The 22,367-nt window shown below is 37.6% G+C and overlaps 1 protein-coding gene across 4 annotated transcripts in view; it reads left to right on the forward strand.

Annotated features, from left to right (window-relative positions):
* Positions 1–21,091, forward strand: part of LOC149533426 (putative magnesium transporter NIPA4) — a 162,555-nt gene extending 141,464 nt beyond the window's left edge. For 2 of the 4 annotated variants that reach the window (XM_089802943.1, XM_089802945.1), the window contains exons 8-9: positions 20,402–20,525; positions 20,633–21,091. In XM_089802943.1, the coding sequence (XP_089659069.1) occupies positions 20,402–20,525; positions 20,633–20,754 (246 nt within the window). In that variant the 3' untranslated portion in view covers positions 20,755–21,091. The remainder of the gene's footprint in view (positions 1–20,401; positions 20,526–20,632) is intronic. The other 2 variants (XM_089802944.1, XM_089802946.1) reach the window with 1 other exon arrangement.
* Positions 21,092–22,367: the final 1,276 nt, after the last annotated feature.

Consider the following 22,367-nt stretch of genomic DNA (forward strand, 5'->3'; position numbering starts at 1 on the left):
TGAGTTCCAAGCACAACATATAGTAAATAGGAATGGCCAAAATTGCAAGTTTGGTCATAGTGATACATCCAGGAAGGGTGAACCATTTGTTGTGCAAAGACTCAGCTTTCGAATCGAATCGCTCGATGACTTTTGTCCAATGCTTAGTGGAATTTATACCGTTGAATATTTGGACTTCCAAGAACATGGCTGGTAGAGAATATATGGAGAAGAGAAGGATGGCAACAATCTGCTTTTGAAGACTATTATAGGTATTAAAGAAGAAGATTCTTGATTTTGCCTTATTCATCACTTGGCTTGATTGTTGTTCATATTCTATAAATGTGTTGCAGATACAAAGAGCCTCCCTTATGCTGGATATACCCTTCCAATTAGAGAGCTGTACTTGATTTTTGATGGCGTATCCCAATGCCTCAGCCATGGTAATGAAAATAAAGGAAGACATGGAGTCCACTTGCCTGATCGCATTCGTTGGCTGGAAACATCCATGAAGGCTGCCATTTAGAGAGAGAGAGAAATAGGTTGAAGGAACGCATAATGAAATGAGGTCTCTCCATTGTTTGCAGAGTCACATGCTCTGCAAAACTCCATCTAAAATACCCAAGATACTTTGACTTATGCCTTGGAAGCATCCAACTATGATCATGCCAGGGCAGCGCTCGGATTTGAGGGAGCGAGCAATTTCAGTTTTAACAATGATGTTTGTAGGGTATCTCTGCTTGGCACAAAACCATTTTATTCCTTAGAAATGATTGGGCCTAGTATCTTTTTCAGCCGACTAGCAAGGACCTTTGAGATTAATTTGTACAAGGTACTGCAGAAAGAAATTGGCCTAAATTCATTAAAACATTTGCATTCCTGATTTTTGGGAATCAGAGCAATAACAGTATTGTTGATGTCTTTCACAAATCGCTTGGACTTTCTGAAATCCTCCACAAGCAGCCATAAATCCTTCCCCAGGAACACTAGCAATTCTGAAAAAAAAAAAAGAACATTCAGGGAAGCCATTCGGACCAGAAGCTTTATTCGGGTGCATTTGAAAAAGGGCCAACACTTCCTTGTAGGAAATCTTATCACATAGCATTTGGTTGTCATCTCTATTAAACACTCAAGGGATCAAGTTCAAAATTGTGCATGAGAGGAGCTTGGTTACCGACAAAGTTAGTAAAATGCTCAACCATTGCTTCACCAACATTTCATGACCTGAAATCCAGCTCTCGTTCTCCACTTGGATATTGCTCAATTTTGTTGGAAGATTGTCTCAATTGTATGAAATAATGAAAAAATTTGGTATTGGCATCACCTTCCTTGAGCCACAGCTCTCTAGCCTTATCTCGCAAATGCATCTCTTCCCTTAGCAAAACCTCAGCTAGTTCCTCAAGTTTTCTTCCTGGCAGAAATTTTCATTAAATATACCCCTTTGAGTAACCACCTCATTAAGAGCTTTCAATTCCTCTTCAATGCACAATCTTTTTAATAACTTGGGCCTTTTCTTAATATGCTGCAATTATTTTGATGGTCTGAAACTAATGGAGCCGCTGACCTTGGCCTCCTTCCACTATAGTTCCAGAAGAGAGATCAGATTAGGATCTCGCCACCACATATTATGGAATTAGGAGGGAGCGTGATGTGAGGAATTAGCAGAAACTATGTCAAGCTACACAGGGAAATTATTAGAGATGCTGATAGGGAGAATGCGGGCATCAACTGTTGCATGGCAAGAAAACCAGTCAGGGGAAATCAAATATCTGTCTAGTCTTTTGAAAATGGCGGTGAAGTCTTTGCGTTGCTTAGTCCATGTGAATACACCATTGTTAGTTGGGTAGTCACATAACCCTGAAGACCCTACAAAGCCCCTTAAGTCACTAATAACTTGATTGATCTTTCGAATGTCGCCATTTTTTTGAAAGATCATAGATTGCATTGAAGTCCTCACCCAATATGATTGGATCTTGAGAGGAATGAATGAAATCCAAAAGGGCTTCCCATACCAAATGCTTAGTCATAGTGGAGATTGGGCCATAAACGTGGTTGATAACAAAATGGGAGTTGTTAGACGAGATCATGATCCTAGCTGCATACCAATTTGGATCTTGGTGGATGTAATTTAATGACAATGAGTACTCTTTCCATAGAAGACCAATGCCCCCTGAGGCTCCCGAGGAGTCTATAAAGAGATGTTTCCAAGGGCGACAATAGTTTTCAAATGCTTGACCTTCCTTTGCGGGAAAGTTTAGTCTCCTGGAGAAGAACGAGTTGGCTGGTATAGTGCTGAAGGTGCCTCTTGATGAGGTGTCTTTTGTCAGGGGTGTTTAAGCGCCTGACATTCCTAGTGAGAATCCTCTTTGCTTCCCAAGGGAGGATACCCTTCCCTTGGTCCTTAAATTTTTTTGGATGTTGGTAAAGCCTTTTAACATAGGTTCTTCCTCTCTGTGGAATTTGTTTGATTTTTTCCCTATAGATTTCTTAATCTTACTAAACTTTCCTTGATCTAGTAGAAGTAGAGTAAATTGGGCTACACATCTCATGTCAGTGATGTCCAAGCAATCTCTGTCTTCATTCAAGTCATTCCATTATGATGGAGCCATATTTTCCACACTAGTGTCTGAAGCTATACCAGGTCTAGGGATAATCAACTTGGTGGGCAGATCATCCATAGCGATATCCGTCCCTTGGGGAGCCAGGATAGTTGTGTCTAAACCTTCTTACTCAATTGAGATGGGAGAAGCGGCTACAATTTTGCACAAGATTTGTTCTTTACAAGTGGAAGTTGGAAGTCAAGGGGCCGAAACAGGGGGTTGTTTTGTGGCTGGGCCATGTAGAGAATTGCGGGGGGCTTGTAGAGAATCATTTTCAAAATGATCTTTGGCCTAACACAACAAACATAAATGCTTGTCCTCAATTTCGATGGATTGGACCCATTTGGATCCGTCGACAATCAAACCTATTGAGTTTGGAATGTGATTTATGGCTGCAATCTTGAGTCTGACAAACTTGCCCATGTCGCTATCAATTGAATCCAAATCAATGTCAAGTAAAGTTCCCATTGACCTTCCAATTTTCTCTATGCAATCCAGAGCCCAATATTCCAAGGGTAAAAGATACAAGCGGATCCATAGCAGAGCTTCATAGGGATGAAAGGAGGTTGGATCAAAATTAGAGCTCCAAGGCATCATAAATAGAGAATGAGTATCCATGAACCATTTCTCAACCATGGTAATGCTGTTTTTGTCCCCCTCATAAAGAAAAATGATGACGAAGAATTTATTAGATAAAAATTTGATGACCACTTCTAGATTGTAGGAATTAGAGATCCATGATTTCAGAGACTGACAATTGGGTTTGATTCCGGTGAATTTGCATATAAACCAAGGCTAGACAATAACTGAATATCATCCATCACTGCATCTGATACCTCTTTGTCCATCGGTGCTAATATGGAAGGTCGAGGAGTTTGAAGCTTATCCTTCATAGATGGATCAATTTTGCCATTTGAATTTGGAGAAATGTGAGGCAATGGGCTATCTTGTTGATAGTTGTCTTTCAAATGCCAAAGCGAGGCGACGAGGGATTTGGAGAGTGCTTAGGGTATGAAGGGTGCCTTAAAATACATGTTTCCAACTTTGCAATCCTCGAAATGGAGATGAGTGTTCATCCTAGCTCCTGAATCCTTTGAGCAGTTCTCATTTCTACATGAAGATGGCTGAGGGCATTTGTTGACCCAACGCCCATCTTCAATGACTCATTGTGGTACATGAGCAAGGATTAGGTGTTCAAAATCTATGTGCTTGGTACTCGGCCATTTTTCTCTAGCTATTAGGTCCCTTATAGTTGCAATGGGGATTCCCCATTCTGCATCCTGAGCCCAACTTGAGGCATATTTGTTGTTGCTCCTGACTTGTGTCGACTCCTTTCACTTATACTATTATATGTTGAAATTAATTATTATTATTATTTGTTAAGCTCGAGTAGAATCAAATCTAAGACCTCCTAGATAAGAGGCGCACACCGACAAGGGATTTTGAGAGTGCTTAGGGTATGAAGGGTGCCCTAAAATACATGTTTCCAACTTCGCAATCCTCGAAATGGAGATGAGCGTTCATCTTGGCTCTTGAATCCTTTGAGCGGTTCGCATTTCTACACGAAGATGGCTAAGGGAATTTGTCCTAGCACCCATCTTCAATGACTTATTGTGGTACATGAGCAAGGATTAGGGGTTCAAAATTTGTGTGCTTGGGAGTCTGCCATTTTTCTCTAGCTGCTAGGTCCCTTACAATTGTAGTGGGGATTTCCCATTCTACATCCTAAACCCAACTTGAGGCATATTTGTTGTTGTTACTAACCTGCGTCGACTCCTTTTGCTTATACTATTTTTTATTGAAATTAATTATTATTATTTGTTAAGCTCGAGTAGAATCATATTAAGACCTCCTAGATAAGAGGCTCACAATTTATTGTTGTGTTTTAGGCCATTGCTTGATATATGAATATTATAGGTTATATTATAATAATTATTATAATTAATTAGTATAACTTTTCTATATTTCAAATATGTTTTATTTCTTGTAATATCATTATTTATAAATATTTGCATTATAACTTTATTATTGATTTATTTTCATACTTTAATATTATTATTATTACTATAATGCAATATATTAAATGATTAAAATATTATATTATAATTTTATCATTCTTTATATTGTAATTATATAATTCCTGTTTATCAATTGTTTATTTAATTATATAATTTGTATTTTGATGGGGGCATCACAAAAAACTTTAAAATCATTCACTCTTGAATATTGAGGGCAAAATGAAGAATTATATTGATGATTCTTCATTTTCCCTTCAAGATTTAATATAAAATCTGATTTAGAAAATGAAAGAAAAATAAATGAAAAAACATAAAGACAACATAAGCAATTACAAATTAATGTCAGAAAATAAAAATAAAAGACCCTACCTTGTGCTTGAAAAATCTCTTTAAGGTGTAGAATCTTCCTCTTCTTGCTCTTTGGCATTCCTCTTTCACTTGCACTCAGTCCTTTGACTCCTTCAATGACTCCTTTCTCTGCTTTTCACTCTTCTCTATTTTCTATAGCAAACAAATGAGAAATGCTTTTGTCAATAAAAATGAGTAGCAAATAAATTAGAAATGCTTTTGTGAATAAAAATGAAGTGTGGAGAGGCTTTGGTAGGTTTGGAGGGGCCTAGATGGGAACCACCTCCAATATGGATTTGAATGGAACCCATAAGCCAATTTAAAAGCATGATTTTTATTTTAAAAAAATGTATTTTTAAAAGTTGTCTTGGAGGATGATGCACTGATGTCCTTGTAATAGTTGAGGGACACCTAGTCCTCTCCATCGCTTTGGGGATGTCGTACCATCCCGATGGGGCAATGGTGGCAGATGGGAGGTGGTGGGGGTATGCTCTGTTGCATACCCCTGTTCTAGGTACACGAGGGTTCAAAGGGGGTGGGTGGGCACATCCCAGTGGAACACTATCTCAATGTCATCCTTAACAAAGAATGGAAATTGAGCAGCATCGACATTTGTATATCTATCTTCCCTCCCATTTATCTCTTTAAGGTGATGTGTAAAGTTTATATCTTGAAAACTCCCCTGTATAAGCTTAACTTCAATGATGTTTTTTAAACAAGGGTACATGGTTACACATCCCTTGCTCCAAAACTCGACATACCTGTCCCCTAGTAGTTTTGTGCCTAGGGGGATGCCCCTCTGTCGTCCCTGATATTTTCTCAATCCCCCGAAATGCCAAGAAATGCCCTCTATCGTTTGAGACGAATAGCTGTCTCCAAATGACAAGGGATGCTTTTTGGTTTAAGAAAACAAAAAATAAAGTTTTTTTAATTTTAATTTTTTTGTTTCCTTATATACTTTCCTATGAGAATGGAAATAATATATTCAAATTCAAAATGTACGAGAATCAAATATATGAGAAGCAACACAGCTATTCTAATTTCAAATGTATGAGAATCAAATATAAATTGTGAAACACACATTACAAGTTACATCTGTTCAATTTTCTGAATCAAGCCAAGTCCAAGTCCCAATACTATGCTTTAAATGTCTCATTCATGAGATTCAAAATAAAAAAGATGCACTACTTTATTTGTTTGTACAATTGTAATTTAGTTCTTTGGAAATGTTCAGAGTTTGACCATAGTGGCTATCGTTGGATGATCCACTTCTGCCAAAGTGGGGAAGGTTTCCGGGGGGGGGGCAAGGGGCCCGGGACATATTTTTTAATTCTCAAAACAGCAGACAATATTGGTAGCAGCTATATAAAATATAGGGAAATTTTAAATATTCATATACAAACATGGATAAAGCATGTTTAAATAAATTATAGAACCTTAGCATATAATGTTTGTGTTAAATAATTTAACTTTAGAGTTGACATGAGTGAAAATCAAACAAATTATCAAAACTGAAACATTAATTTTATGGGACAGCCAAGGGAAATGTTTGTGTAAGTTTCTCAGTTTCCTGGACGTCTTGGAAATGGGGATGGGTCAAATCTTGCTTTAAATGCATACTCGAGTAATAGTGGTCTTTAGATATTGATAGCCAACATGAGGCTTAGTTTCATAGGTTGTTGTATTTTGGTGTTTAAGTCTTCTAGATACACATTTGAGAATCAGAAGCATTCTAGAAAACGCGTAAACAAACTTATTGATTTCTCCTTCGTTTTGCCAAAACTACTAACATGCATAGTGAAATATATGAATGGAGACAAGATCAGAAACACAATAGATTGGAGATTTGCAAGTATGCTTGCTTGTTTTTTATTAACTGAATCAAACTGATACAAATTTGGAGAATGATCTACAAACCCTAGAAGAAGAAGAAGAATATCTAAAAACTTAAAACAAACTTACAACAACATATGGCTGCATACAATAAACCAAGAGCAATCATTGCTCATACAGGATGAAACTTCACTTTCACAAAAAACTCAAAAAGTCATCCACACTTGTTGCTGAGTCCATAGAACTTTCTACTTTGGCTGTTCTGCTGAACACTTCTCTCTTTCAGAATGTCTGGGATCTAACTTATAGAATGAAGGAACATCCCCCCCTCTCTCTTGCTGTCTACAGAAAATCTCTCTCATTTTCGAATTCAAACTGACCTACCTCATTTGATGTCTTTGACTATTGCAGCTGTAGTGTCTTTTGATGGGTAGGAGTACTAGAGGCTCACGGGACAACAGAGAACAATTGATATTTCAACACTCCCTCTTTGTCCCGAGCAAACAATACAAGGATCACTGCTGATCCAAATTGATTACGCCTAGACTCCTTAGGCGCACATAACTTGCTATGCCCAATGGCTTAGTTAAAATGTCCCCTAGCTACTAGTCGAACTTACAATATCCCATTTTGATTTCTCCATTTTCCACTAGCTCTCTAATGAAATGATACCTGACCTCAATGTGCTTGCTTCTCCCATGGAAAACTATATTCTTTGTCAATGCAATTGAGGAAATGTTGTCACCAAAGATTGTGGTTTCGTCTTCTTGCTTTTTTAAAAAATCTACCAAGATTCTTCTTAGCGAAATAGTTTGACATGCTACTGCATTTGCTGCTATGTATTCAACCTCTGTGGTAGATTGAGCAACAATTGGTTGCTTCTTGGATGCCCATGAAATTGCACCCAAACCCATATGAAACATATAATCGGAAGTGCTCTTCCTATCTTCTAGACTTCCAGTTCAATCACTATCAGTGTAACCAATTAGCTTAAATCCATTATCAACAGTATACAAAATGCCAAATCCCTTGGTACCATTCACATACCTTAGGATCCTTTTTCCCACTTGCCAATGGGAATCCTTCGGAGCTTCCATGAATCTAGAAATCAAATTTACTACATGCATCATATTAGCTGAGTTGCTGTCAAATACATCAAGCTTCCAATCATACATTTATCCAATGTTGGATTCACATTGCTGCTGCAATCTACCTTGCTCAACTTTTGACCTATGACTGTTGGTATTGGGACTGCCTTATTGTTTTGCATTTTGAATCTCTCCAAGATCTGATTTGCATATTTTTCTTGAGAGACAAAGATGTCATCATACATTTGTTTTACTTCTATGCCTAGAAAGTATTTCAAGAGACCCAAGTCTGTCATCTGAAATTCACTCTTCATGGCCTCTTTGAACTCACCAATTAGGAAATTATCATTTCTAGTGAAAATTAAGTCATCTACATACAAGACAACAATCAAAACCTTACCATTTGCTGCCTTGATTTAGAGAGTGGGTTCACTATCGTTCTTGCTCATCAAATATGAGTCAATCCTGCTATACCATGTCTGTGGAGCTTGCTTAAGCCCATAAAGAGCTCTCTTCAACCTATACACCTTTTGTTCCTTTCCTAGAACTTCGTAACCAGGTGGCTGCTCCACATATACCTCTTCTTTTAACACTCCATTCAAGAAGGCGAACTTCACATCCATTTGATAAACCTTTCATTTGTGCTGGGCTACAATTGCTATGACAACATGCACAGTTTCCATTCTTGCAACTGGGGCATAAGTCTCATCATAATTTCTACCATACTGCTATTTGTATCCGTTGACCACTAATCGTGCCTTATGCATATTTATCTTTGCTCCAGCATTGCACTTGGTCTTATAGACCCATTTAACTCCAATTACTTGTTTCTTGGGAGGCAAAACAATTAACTCCCATGTTTCATTTCTCTGTATGATATCTATTTCCTCATCCATGGCATTACACCATTTTATTTTCTTTCATGGCTTCTACAAAATAGATTGGATCACTATGAGAAAATAATGGAAAATTAACACTCTCATCATAGCCTTCATGATATCTTTCATTTTGGTCTTTCTTGGCAATAAAGACTCTGACTCTTAGACTCTTAGTCTTTTTTGGCAATAAGGAGGCAAGAGTGGGATCAAAATTTTCAGTACTACTATTGCTACTATTTTGCATACCAATTCGGAGCTGTCTAGAACTACTAGGAGCTGATTCTCTGTATGTTTGAGGCCGCTTCCCTTTTTGCCTCTATTTGGAGCTATCTATATCTGCTGTTCCTTCATTTTGCTGATCACCAACTTCATCTTCTTCATCAATAGTTGACACTTTTCTTGAAGAGCTTGAAGATTCATTTGCTGAGCCATCCCATGACTGATTTTCAAGAAACTCCACATCTCTTGAAATGGCGATCTTCTTGGTGATTGGACTATTGTAATGTCCCCTTTTTGAGACATTAGAAATATTGAAGTCTTATTTTATATAATGTTAAAATTGACTCCGAACCATAGACTCAAATAATTAAAAGGTCAATTTAATGATATAAAGAGGGCAAAAGGTCAAGGAGGAATAAGACGAAATGCTAGAGGGAAGTTGAAGAGTCACAAGCAAATAGGACGAAAGCTAGAGGGGAGTCGAAGAGTTCTAGTTCATGTATTAAAAAGGGAAAGAGCTCATTGCTAGACATGCTTGATTTATGGTTCAGTTTAGTTTTCTTTCCTGTGAGAGTTTTCAGAAAGCTCTAGCTTTCAACTAGTTTGAGGACGTAGCCCCTCATGCTAGCAGATAGTGGATGCAAGCCCATTGTCCTGGGAGACATCAGTTCAGGGGTTTCTTTCGCGCTTACAGGTTCTTATTCTATTAGTCCAATCTGATTGTTAATTTGTATTTAAGATTGGGTTTTGTGTTGGTTATTGTGTTACTGTTGTATAATGTAATAATGTGTTTATAGAGTTGTATGAAAGTTTTCTGGTGTTATCATTGTGGGTTTGTAATGCATTTCTATATGCCTGAAATCCTGAAAATTATTCTGAAAGAAACTAGTGATTAACTTGTGGAGAATCTTCTAGTTTAATCATCGTATTGTATTCCGTTTGCCTATATCTGAGTTTGAATATTATAATTAAGAAGCTGGTTAAGCATTTGTTGGATTTTGTACTGGATTCGATTGTGTTGGAATACATCTGCAAATTTTTAGTGCTGAATATATTGTTGAAAGAGAAATTTAGTAAATATCTAGTTAGGGATATTTTAGTGGTATCATAGCTGTGCTTCTTGCCATCCTGAGGTTATTGATTTTATCAGACCTGGAAAAACCACGAATATATGTGTTTATTCAAATCCTAATGGCTGCTTAAATGTGATTGTGTCATCTAAGGACGAAATCCCTTAGGAAGTTGGAAGATGGACGTAGCCCCATTCTTCTTTATGAAACATACATCAGATTCAGGGATTGATGGGTAGTACAATGTATGGTTGCAAAACAATACTCCTTATGTGAAATGAGAGGCATATTAGTAAGCAGTTACTACTTTAGCATATAGAAGCATAGGGTCAAAGAATCATGGGAGAGTCAGAAGAAGAAACATCAGGCAATTGAGGTGATCTTACAGGTTCGGTTTGACTTGATTAGAATCTAGTAACCCTAATTGATTCTACCAATTCTTCTCCTTAAAAAAGAACCACTACTCTAGCTATATACAAGATCACCAGCCAAAGATCAACTTATCTAATCATTACATCCAAAGATAAAGGAAAAGTATTACAAACAAATAGAGCAGGACCCAAATATATAAGAAAAAACCCGCATACATAAATACATACATACATATATATATGTGAACATGAAAGAGGGTTGATCAAACATATAAAAGCATAGAATAGTGTACGATAAAGCATTGCCTGTTGTAGTTTAGCCAAGGGTTGCGATCTAGGTATAGGAGGAAAATATTCAGGCAACTTCCATAGTCATTCTTCAGGGAGCACGGGTAGTGTGGAGGAGTTTGAGTCTCTTAAAGACTGTTTGGAATAACTAGACCATTTCACGGGATTGGCTCTCACAGTGACTAAAGTCCGACTTATCAAAAGGGGTTGGTAGGTGGTCTGTACGTAGCCCACTTCTATCTACCAGTAGAGATTAGCATCTATCGAGTATAACTCAGAAGGTACAGGGATACCATGAGTCAAGTCCAATATGTTAAGGTGTGTCCAGTGCGACATACAAGAAGGATTGGGTGTGATAGCTATAGATGGAAACCAGTAAGGAGCAAGCCATGAATGGGCAGTAGGATTTATTGACTACTACAACGATACAGCCGAGCGGTGAGACAAAGAGTATACCGGTTACAAGGCCCCACTTTGGAATTCTCGGTTCAAGGTATTTGCAGGAGGTGTGTTGAGAGTCACGTGTCAGAGGCAAATTAGAACAACATAACACTCAGGAAGCTTCAATACAGTGGTCTTGCATATCCGCAATTGCCGTGGGAAGATTAGGCGATGGGTGTAATTGTTTGAAAGGATTCAAGTGACCATTTCACCTTTTGGCTATCATCGGAGTTGTCCAAAACCTTTGGATTTGAGTATTCTGAAGAAATGGCTTGGGAGTTTGCGGAGATTTTGGGGTCAAGCAGGAATGTAGTTTGATAGTACACAAGCAATACTGAGTTGAGCTTAATATATGACAACCTTAATTGCTTAGAAGTAGTTTGTTGGATGCACAATAAATCTTCAAATTTTAATTATTGTGAAGGAGCTACTCTGGTATGGAAAGGAACAATATACAAGACACTTAGACAAGTGGAGGAATCACATTAGAGACAATGGTAAACAAGAGTTTCGGCTGGATAGGCTATTGAACTTCTAAATACAAAAAGGCATGCAAGGATTCTTGTTCCTAAATCTCGTTTCTGCTCCTCAAGGTATTCACTGAGTTTGCAAATGATTTCCAAGGCTCAAATTGTAACATCTGAAATCGATTCAGCATTGAATGAAGCAATGTTGTGAGGATGAAGTAAATAGATGTGTGGTCAAGGGAGTTGGGTATAACCGATGAAAATTTTGAGGTCAGTACATTCATCGAGCATGAGTTGAGAGCACACATCTATGGTTGTTGGGAATAGGAACCAACAACACATCTGGAAGTGACGGCTTTCTAAGAGGTATTAGAATTCGCTTGACATCTATGTGCGTTACTAGCAGAATTGTCAGGTAATGAATAGGATATTTCAGTAAGAATGTCCCTAATGACACATTAAGGGAACATCTAGATGGTCAATGAGGGACATTCTTGGACTTGGCAATGCGCTTGGATATAGCTATTGATGTTTCTCATGTCTCACAGACCTCCACCTATATGTAGACTAATAATTCGTCGAGCATTGGGCTGTCAAAAGCAAATGAAATTCATGTTTTAACGCATGTCAAAGGAACAACAGGTTATCTTGATCCAGAGTATTTGAAGACTTTCCAGCTAACGTAGAAACTATATGAAGACTCAAGTAATGTCAACCATTGACACTGGCCGTACAAAATAAAATACCAGACGACATGTGACAGGAGCTCTTCATATATATCAAAATACGTAGGAGCATTGGGTTTTAATCAAAATATTTTGCAATGATTATATTACTTGTGGTTAGGATGAATGATAGCATGTTAGGCACCAAATCAATTGTCTTCGGGGTATCTACAGATTTGACAGTAAGGAGTTCATATTTATAAGAAGCAGATCAAACTGCTTGGATTACAAAATCAGGAAAGGTACTATGAAGTTGCAATCGCAGTTAGCCCAGAATAATTAATCCGATATAAGAGCAGAAATACTTGACATTTATAGAGATTATAAAAAACTCCCTACTCGAATTCAGAATGATTTACCATTCAACAATTACTTGGAGTTTCATCTAGAGCAGCAAAATACGACTGATATGGCTAAAGGAAAGTTTTTAAAATTGGTTCAGGATCTCCTTGCAAAAAACTGGCGCAAAGGTGTGTATGAGGAATTTTTGGCAAACAAAAATCATCAAACAGAGGGTCTTGAAAAAAAACAATTAACTACCATTGATTTGCAGCCTTTTAGCCATTGCATAGAATATATTACATAGGGTGCAAGTTTCTTCGTTGGTGATTTGGAGGTTAGCTTTGATAAGCAGGTTGATGAGGTCAGTTGCACACAAGATTAGAGTAGATTGCAATTTTTCTGTGATGAACCATATATTTCCTACGTCCATGACAGGAATTCAGAGGAACAATCCAAGATGACACTACAAGACGATGAGCTGTACCAACATGATAATGAAATGCATGCATTTAGAAATCAGTTGAAGGTTAGTAATGACATGGTTGTGGCATCGTTAGTACATTATGACAGTGCTCACAAGATGGTGGAAGATCTCTGCAGGAAGATTCAAAAAGGGGTGGAAGCAGATTGGCTTGTTTCTGATTTGCAAGTGATCAAAGCAGGCCTTGAAACTATGAAATCAGAATATTTGTATTTACTTTCTGACAGGGATAACATTCTTAAGGTTGCTAAAACATTTTTTGATCAGTTGAATAAAGAAAGGAATGAGATTAAGGAGCTCAATAGAGAGCTTAAGGAAACACAGGAGGCATTGAATGATGCTCGGATTTCCCTTTAGGAAGCAAAAAATCAGATTAGGATCACGAATCACTCTCAGGAGCAGGAGGATAAAGAGAGGCAGGAATTTTTTCTAGAGGTAATTGATGAATTGGATAGCATTCAGCAAACGTATGCTTTGAATAATTGACCCAAGTGATCAAGTACCAAAGTTTCAGATCACTTTCAGCTTATTGATAACCCCGTGTTTAAAGTTGATGCTGATTGGATTTCTGATAATCCCTTGTTTGAGGTAAACGAGGACTCTCCTTTTGGTTATCATGATGGAGATGATTCTAATTTCAGGTAATGGAATCCTGGTACGATTCCTCGCAAGGAATATGGGTCATAGGGTGGAAGTGGTGATTTGACTAGTGTTGTGCATCATAGGATCAATCCACATTGGGTTCTTGATTTCACACCATACAGGGGTTGGTTGAATTATTTACATCAGCCTCTGGATAGTGTTTGGTGTAATTTTGAGGAGAGTTATGTGTTGATCATAGAGAATGCTCTATCAGCTTCATTCTTATTCATAGTACCTATGTACTCGGAGGTTCTCCGGATTGAAGATGACAATATGGTATTTGTTACGTCTAGGATGTTACCCTCATTTTTTGAGCGACTTGTTTATTACATCATCTATTGAGGTTGGGTTGTCATCATCTACTGGGTTATGCATAGTTTACTGATACATTTCTATCTTATCATATTGGTTGGTTATGACAACAGGGTTTGGGATCAGGTGTTGATCATACGTATTTATGACTTGTTGAGGACTTTGTTGTAATTCTTCTCTGTTTGAGGTTGGATTCAATGGTATCAATGATGATCAGAGTTGTTCAGTTTACAGGTGTAGAGTTTTTTCAGAGAGTTATATGGGATCCAGGGATCCGGTTGAGAGATAGATTGCAGAGTGACATCTTGCTTCGCAGTGTGGCTGGAATTGTTTTTAGTTTGGACTACAGGGCTACTTGTAGACTCGTATGGGATCTTGGTATTGATTGCTTGAAGACAATCAATTTTAAGGGGGGGGGGGGGGGAGATTTCTAATATCCCCTTTTTGAGACATTAGAAATATTGACTCTGAAATGTAGACTCAAATTATTAAAAGGTCAATTTAATGGTATAAAGAGGGCAAAAGGTCAAGGAGGAACAAGACAAAATGCCAGAAAAAAGTTGAAGAGTCACAAGGGAATAGGATGAAAGCCAGAGGGGAGTTGAAGAGTTTTAGTTTGTGTATTAAAAGGGGAAAGAGGTTCATTGTTGGACATGCTTGATTTATGATTCAGTTTAGTTTTCTCTCTTGTGAGAATTTTTAGAAAGCTTCAGCTTTTAGCTAGTTTGAGGATGTAGCCCCTTGTGCTGGTAGACAGTGGATGCAAACCCATTGTCCCGGGAGACATCAGTACAAGTGTTTTATTCGCAGTTACAAGTTCTTATTCTAGTATTCCAATCTGACTATTAATCTGTATTTAAGATTGGGTTTTTGTGTTGCTGTTGTATAATGCAATAATGTGTTTATGGAGTTGTATGAAAATTTTCTGGTTTTATCATTATGGGTCTGTAATGCATTTCTATATGCCTAAAATCTTGAATATTATCTTGAAAGAAACTAGTTATTAACTCATGGAGAATCTTCTGGTTTAGTCATTGTATTGTATTTCATTTGCCTATATCTAAGTTTGAATATTATATTTAAGAAGAAGTTGGTTAGGCATCTATTGGATTTTGTACTGGATTCAATTGTGCTAGAATACATCTGCAAAGTTTTAGTTCTGAATATATTGTTGAAAGTGAAATTTAGTAAATATCCGATTAGGGATATTTCAATTATACAATCTACAGGCCTTTGATTTTGAACGATAAACCGTGAAGATGCACTTTACACCCTTGTCATCCAACTTTTGCCTTTGCTCATTTGACACGTGTGCTTATCCTGCACACCCAGACACTCTCAAGTGCTCAACTGTCCATCTATGTCTTGCCCATGCCTTAAGGGGAATCTTGTCATGGATTGCCTTCGTTTGACACCTATGTATCAAATATACCGTTGTTGCTACAACCTCTCCCCAATACTCAGTTTGGAGTGCCTTTGTTTTCATCATGATCCTTGCCATCTCAACAATGGTTCTATTCTTCTTGTCAGCCACTCCATTTTGCTACGGAGTATAGCTGGCTATAAGCTCCTTGATGCCATTTTTCTTGAAAAAATGTACAAAAGAATTGGAGGTATACTCCCCCCCTCTAACCTTAGGACTTTTACATAATGTCCACATTCCTTTTCAGCTTGGGCTTTAAATTCAACAAATTTATCAAATGCTTCAGATTTGTTTTTCATAAAATACACCCATGTCCTACGATTGAAATCATCTATGAATGTCATAAAATAAATACTTCCCCCAATAGAAGTGGTTTGCATAGGGCCAACTAAATTAGAATACACCAGCTCTAATGGCACCCTCACCCTTCTAGAATTACCTTAATTAAAGGGAAGCCTATGTTGCTTACCCAAATATAAGTCATACACTTGTCACATGATTCTACAATATTAGGCAAACCATCTACCATTTTTTTCTTGGATAATAAATTTAAACCAGCAAAACCAAGATGTCCATACCTAAGATCTCATAGCTTGGAGGGGTCTTGAATCACACTTTTTAGAGCTGATTGCTGATATGCTGCTATACATGCATGCTTGGGAGGTGCAGCAACAATTTGAGAAGAAAAACAAGTTTCTATCCTCAAGGGGAACATCTAGTTCCTTGTCATTTGAACTGTTGCCAGAATCTTCTTACTCGCACCGTTCTCATGAATGACACACTTGTCATTTTCCATCAGCACCTTGTAACCATTTTGAATGAGCTGTCCACCACTCATCGTATTGTGCTTCATGCCTAGGAAAAAATAAACATTTTGAATTTCTGTTTTCTGACCTTGCTTGGTGCGGACCATTATAGATCCTTTGCCCATAATAGGAATGGTTCCATTGTTTTCCTTTCTAATTTCAGATTTGAAATTCTTATCAATAAATGAAAATGGACTTTCATTACCACTCATGTGGTTGTTGCAACCGCTGTTCAAATACCGTACCTTAGGGCTTCCTTCTTCATCAATGCTGCACATGATGAAGGCTATGGGATTGTTTACTTCACCCACATTAACATCAGCCACATTTGCATTCTGCCTTGACTGATCACCTTGCTTTTTCCAGCATTCACTTGCATAATGCCCAAATTTATGGCAGTAATAACATTTTACATTACTCTGGTTAAAGTTGTAGTTCTTCTTACCTCCTCTAGAGTTATTTTGAGAGCTGTTTGCTCCCTCTTGATTGCTTGTTCATCCTGAGCTTTTTCCTCTAACATTTCTTTGTCTTGTGTTGTCACGACCTCTGCCTTTAGAGCCTCTACTGGAGCCATTTCTTCCTCTCCCCCTACCTCTTGTGTTGGACTGATCTTTAAAGCTTGCTCTTGGGAAGATGTTGCTGATCTATTAATTTGGTGCTCATGGGTTTGAAGTGTACCCATCAACTCATCCATCGTCGAAGTAGTGAGGTCCTTTGCCTCTTGAATGGTCATCACAAGATTATCATATGTTGGAGGCAGACGACTTAATATCTTTTCCACTATTCTTTGCTCCTAATCTTCTCCATTTGATTTCAACTGGTTTATCAAACCAGAGATCCTTGAGCTAAAGTCTACAATAGACTCATTATCCTTCATTTGAAGGTTCTCAAACTCCCTTCGAATCATTTGTAGCTTCACTACACAAACTTTATCAGTCCTGTTGAAATTCGCTTGAAGGATATCCCATGCTTCTTTTGAATAATTAACTGCTGCTATCGTAGGAAAAATTGTTTCTATCATCTCTGCCTCAATCAAGCTTAAAGCTTTTGCATCCCTTCTTCTTGACTCTTTCAACTGAGTCTTTTGGTGGTTGGTGATGGCAGCATATTGTGTTGGGTCAGTTACATCATTAAACCCATTTACCACAAACTCCCACAAGTCATTTGCAAACATAATGGTTCTCATCTTCTTTGCCCAAGTGTCATAATTTTGTCTATTAAAGGATGGTGGCTTCTGCTAAGTTGTTCTTGTATCTCCAGCCATGTCTCCTACACAACAAACTTCAATAGCTAGAAACAATGCCTAGACTCACTAGGATGTGGGGCCTAATGGCTCTTGATACCATGTAAAAAATTCAAGAAATTCACAAAACTTGCTGAAGCAGCCGAGCTGCTTGACAAGGTAAGGAGCTGAGACAGAGCAGTGCCGAGTTGCTCGGCACCAATAGGGACCAAGTTGCTCAGTCACCAAAGGAGCTCAGCAAACAGGGAGGTCGACAGAAGTAGAGACTGAGCTTCTTGGTCAATGAAAGCCGAGTTTCTCGGCTCAAATGCAAGTCGAGCCATGCGGGGAGAATTAGAAGCGTTCCGGAAAACGCGTAAACAAACTTATTGATTTCTCCTTTGTTTTGCGAAAACTACTAACATGCACAATGAAATATATAAATGGAGACTAGATCAGAAACATAATAGATTGGAGATTTGCAAGTACGCTTGCTTGCTTTCTATTAACCGAATCAAACTGATACAAATCTGGAGAATGGTCTACAAATCCTAGAAGAAGAAGAATATCAAAAAACTTAAAACAAACTTACAACAACGTATGGCTGCATACAATAAACTTGGAGCAATCACTGCTCACATAGGACGAAACTTCACTTTCACAAAAAACTCAGAAAGTCATCCAGATGTGCTATTGCTGAGTCTCATAGAACTTTTTGCTTCTGCTGTTCTGCTGAACATTTTTTTCTTTCAGAAAGTCTGGGATCTGACTTATAGAATGAAGGAACATTCCTCCCTCCTTTTGTCTCTTGCTGTCTACACAAAATTTCCCTCTCATTTTCGAATTCAAACTGACCTACCTCATTTAATGTCTTTGACTGTTGTAGATGCAGTGTCTTCTGATAGGTAGTTGTACTGGAGGCTCATGCGACAACAAAGGACAATTAATATTTCAACACACACACACACATACAAAATGGCCCTCTAGGAAATATCCTTGAAATGCGTTCTCTACCATCCTACCATTTTTGTCCCCGAAATGCTGTGGAAGATGTGTTTTTATGATTCCAATCTCTTAAGACCATAGTAACGTGAATCGGAATCGTATCGGAATCGGCACGGCCGAATCGAATCGTGAATCGGGGGTGAATCACCGGTGAATCGGCGATGAATCAACAAATTTGAAAAAACCCTTTAAATGTAAAGATTTTAACAATTTAAGACTTATTTCATGCACCCTTTATTGAATATAACTTAAAAATACTATAACATCATGAAATAGAATCTAACATACATAAACATGAAACATAAAATCCATCACATACGTAACTATGTTATCATTATGTACTAAAATGTAAATTGTATGCTAGCTGAAGTAAATAAAAATCAAATGATCATAATGATTCAAATCATAGAATCAGTAAGATGAAATCATGAAGATCTATAAGACATCAAATCATAAATGTATGTATAAATCTAAGATGAAGATCCATGAAAGTTTGAAACATATGTCTATCAGTGATTCAGTATCACTATCAATATCTATACAGTGTAAACAAAATATAAAAACAAGGCTCCAGCTCAAGCCTCATCATCCTCTAGCTCTGCTGTAGCCTCAACCTCAGCCTCTGAGTATCCAGTTTGCCTATGAGAAAGGCGTGTAAGGTAGGTCCTAGAGGACCGCCGAGCCATGTCCCCTGCATGGGCAATGGGCTCATGAACAACGTCGCTAGGGCGTGCGTCTGTGCGTGCGCGTGTGCGTCTACCAATGCCTGAACCTGCTCTAGCTGCCTCCTCTGCCCTAGCCACAGCCTCAGCCTCTACATCCACCTGGTCAACCCACACGCGGTCTTCCTCAGTGAAGACTGGGTCCACGGTCTCCTCCTTGCCGGTTGGAAACCTATGGCTTTTCTTTTCTCTTCTTCTCTCTCACTTTTCCTCTCTTCTACTCATGCTTCACAAATAGAAGGCCCTTTAGGGTTACAACAAAGAGAATAGGTCAAAAACAAAGTGAAAAAAACAAGTGATTTTTTTAAAAATTTCAACTTCCCTTTTTACATGCCGCGGGCAATTCATAGCTGATTTTTTAAGGCGATTTTGGCGATTTTTACATGAATCGCCTGAATCGTCGATTCAGGCGATTCATGGCCCAGAAATCGGCGATACCGATTCATGATTCAAAAAAAATTGCGCAGGATAAATCTGGTCGCGGAATCGCCGATTCAGGCGATTCTCGTTACTATGCTTAAGACTATCATTGACACACCAATTAATGATAATTTGAGAATTTCCCTCAAATACACTAGCAATGCTCAGATATAGCTAATTTAATGCCTTTCAGATGTAGAGCTTTTTTAGCTTCTTTATTGGTCATAGAACCCATGAAAAAGAACTGCCTCTGACAAATGATCCATCATGGGACTGGACGTACTGCTTTATTAGCATTGTAATGTTCAGTGGGCTTATTTTTCTGGTCCTTTTGAAAACTATTCCTGACCATAGTATTGTAAAAGCAACTTGGAAGTAAATATTTTGTGTCCTCGATAGAGACCTGCCTTTCATAATTTTTTTCGAGTCTTTTCTCCTTCTGTGAAGTTGACCCTTGATTTGAAGTTGAGAGTACTAAATGGTGCATATAAAGTATGTTTGTCCTCAGTGTTATTCTCTGTCAAAATCTTTCCTCTACTTTTGCTGTATTACACGTATCGCTCTACTATTTCCATCATTACAGTATTTCAGATTATTGTCAGTACATGATTTATTTTATTTTTGTCATGACATTACACAAATGGACTTGCCTGGGATGATTCTAGTTAATGTAATTATGGACCTATGTATTTAGGTCATCTGTTTCTGTCAAGTTCTGAATGTATGTATTGATTTAGGCTGATATGTGGTTTTCAATTCAGGACTGGGATAGACAGAACCCATCTCAGATTGTAACAGAAATGTGTGGTTTTGTAACAATCCTTTCTGGCACGTTTTTACTCCATAAAACCAAGGATCTCGGTGATAATTTATCTTCAGGAATAGGTATTTACTATTTTTCATATTGTTTCTTATTCTTTCTAGAAGCAGTACATTTTTTTGGTTTTCGCATGTGCTTACTCAGCCTCCTCTCTGATATTGGCAACCTTAAGCTGGATATACAGGCATTCAGACATCACTCTCATCACGCAATTCTAAGCGTCCCGAGGATGGTAGCTTCATATCTGAAGACATACCACTTCGTCGGCCAGATTCCTTTAGGACACCTGTATGAGGTCATTGTGTGAATAGTTCATGTAATTCTCTTTGATTATTATTGGCAAAAAAAATAGAGATCCCTTATTTGGAGGAGTTTCTTCCCACTTAAGTGTGACCAATCAAGTCAAAATACTAGATTCTGGTGCATGGGAGAACAGAAGGCCTATGTAATTATACAAAGCTCAAAGTGTAATCATGGTTGCAGAGTTGAGTTGTATAATCTGCGCATCAGGTTTTGCCATTTTCTTTTAAGATCCATTTTCCTAATAATCTGGACACAGCCATCTGCTGCTTAGTAGCAAAGTGTATTTTCCCTCGATATTTATGGCAAATTGCAAATCTTTTCTGCTCAATTGGGCGTGTATTTCAATTTTTGTCAAAGAAGTACCTTTTCTTCAGTGCTAATCACATTTTTACACCTTTTGTTCTATTTCATTAATTTAAATAACTGGAGCTGTAGTCTGACAAAGTATGTAAAATTTGTATTGATTTGTTTTCTGGCTCTTCATGTATGTTCTTAATCCAGAAAAAAGATTGTAAGATTTATGATGAACTCTCTACTTGATTGAGTTTAGTCAGTGTTTGTAATCAGTATTAGCCCTTTTTCATTGGAAAGAACGTTTGATTTCAGTTGGTCTACAGTGAACTGAACATGCTTCATTGGCTTGTGCAGTTGCTTTTGCCTAGTATTTCATTAACAAATCTAGTCTGCTTTATGGGTTCATATGCCCAGGCCCCACACAATTTTCATAATGAAGATAATTCTCAGCCTCTCATTTCTAATTTTTCTTTCCTAAAAATTTACAAATTGTGACATTCTAACTAAATTAACTAACTAATTTTAACTAATTTCTTTGGTTTTGTAGTTTTTAATTAATTTTAACTAATCACTCCCTCTTGATAAAACTATTGCTTTTTTGTGGTAAAAATGGTAATTGAAGTACAACATGATGCATACCAAATTTAGTGTATGAGTATCTTTATACGAATATTTCACTGGTAAATTATTTGATATCTGCCTTATACATTAGTTTAAAGTTCTGGCATCCGGTACTGAAAGTTTTAACAAAGAAAAGTTGAGCGATTTTTTTCTTCAACTATACAATATTTAAAAGCAATTATCAAGAAATTAGTTTGCTATCGCAAATAAAATCTATTTGTTTAAGGGATCGATTTTCCAGCTTCGCAATATCACAATATCAGGAATACTATCAAGACAAAAAATAATGTTGCATATAAATAGATAAGAACCAATGATTACAAAAGAACATAAACATAAAAGAAAGAAACCATTTAAACAATAGTGGACATACTTCTTGTTTTATCCTTTTAGCTGTAGATATCTGAAACCACTAATAACATGATCAAACTATTGCACCCTCCAAGAATAATATTATATAACTGCTCCCAACTCCATTTCCCTGCACAAAATTAGGTCTCTCCTCCATGCAACAATCAAAATTGTTATTGTCCTCCACATAAAAGGCACGCAATCCCTATCTCGTCCCACAAATTCACTAGTGAAGTGTGGCCTTATGACATGCCATTTCTATAATTGGTGAGCAAGGAATCCTCTGCACTCCTCGCTTTATTGAAAGCACATAAAAAAATTGCCCGGCATAAGACTCT

This window comes from Cupressus sempervirens, chromosome 10 (genome assembly GCF_028749045.1).
Source record: "Cupressus sempervirens isolate cs-2001-9-10 chromosome 10, ASM2874904v1, whole genome shotgun sequence".
Lineage (NCBI taxonomy): Eukaryota > Viridiplantae > Streptophyta > Pinopsida > Cupressales > Cupressaceae > Cupressus > Cupressus sempervirens.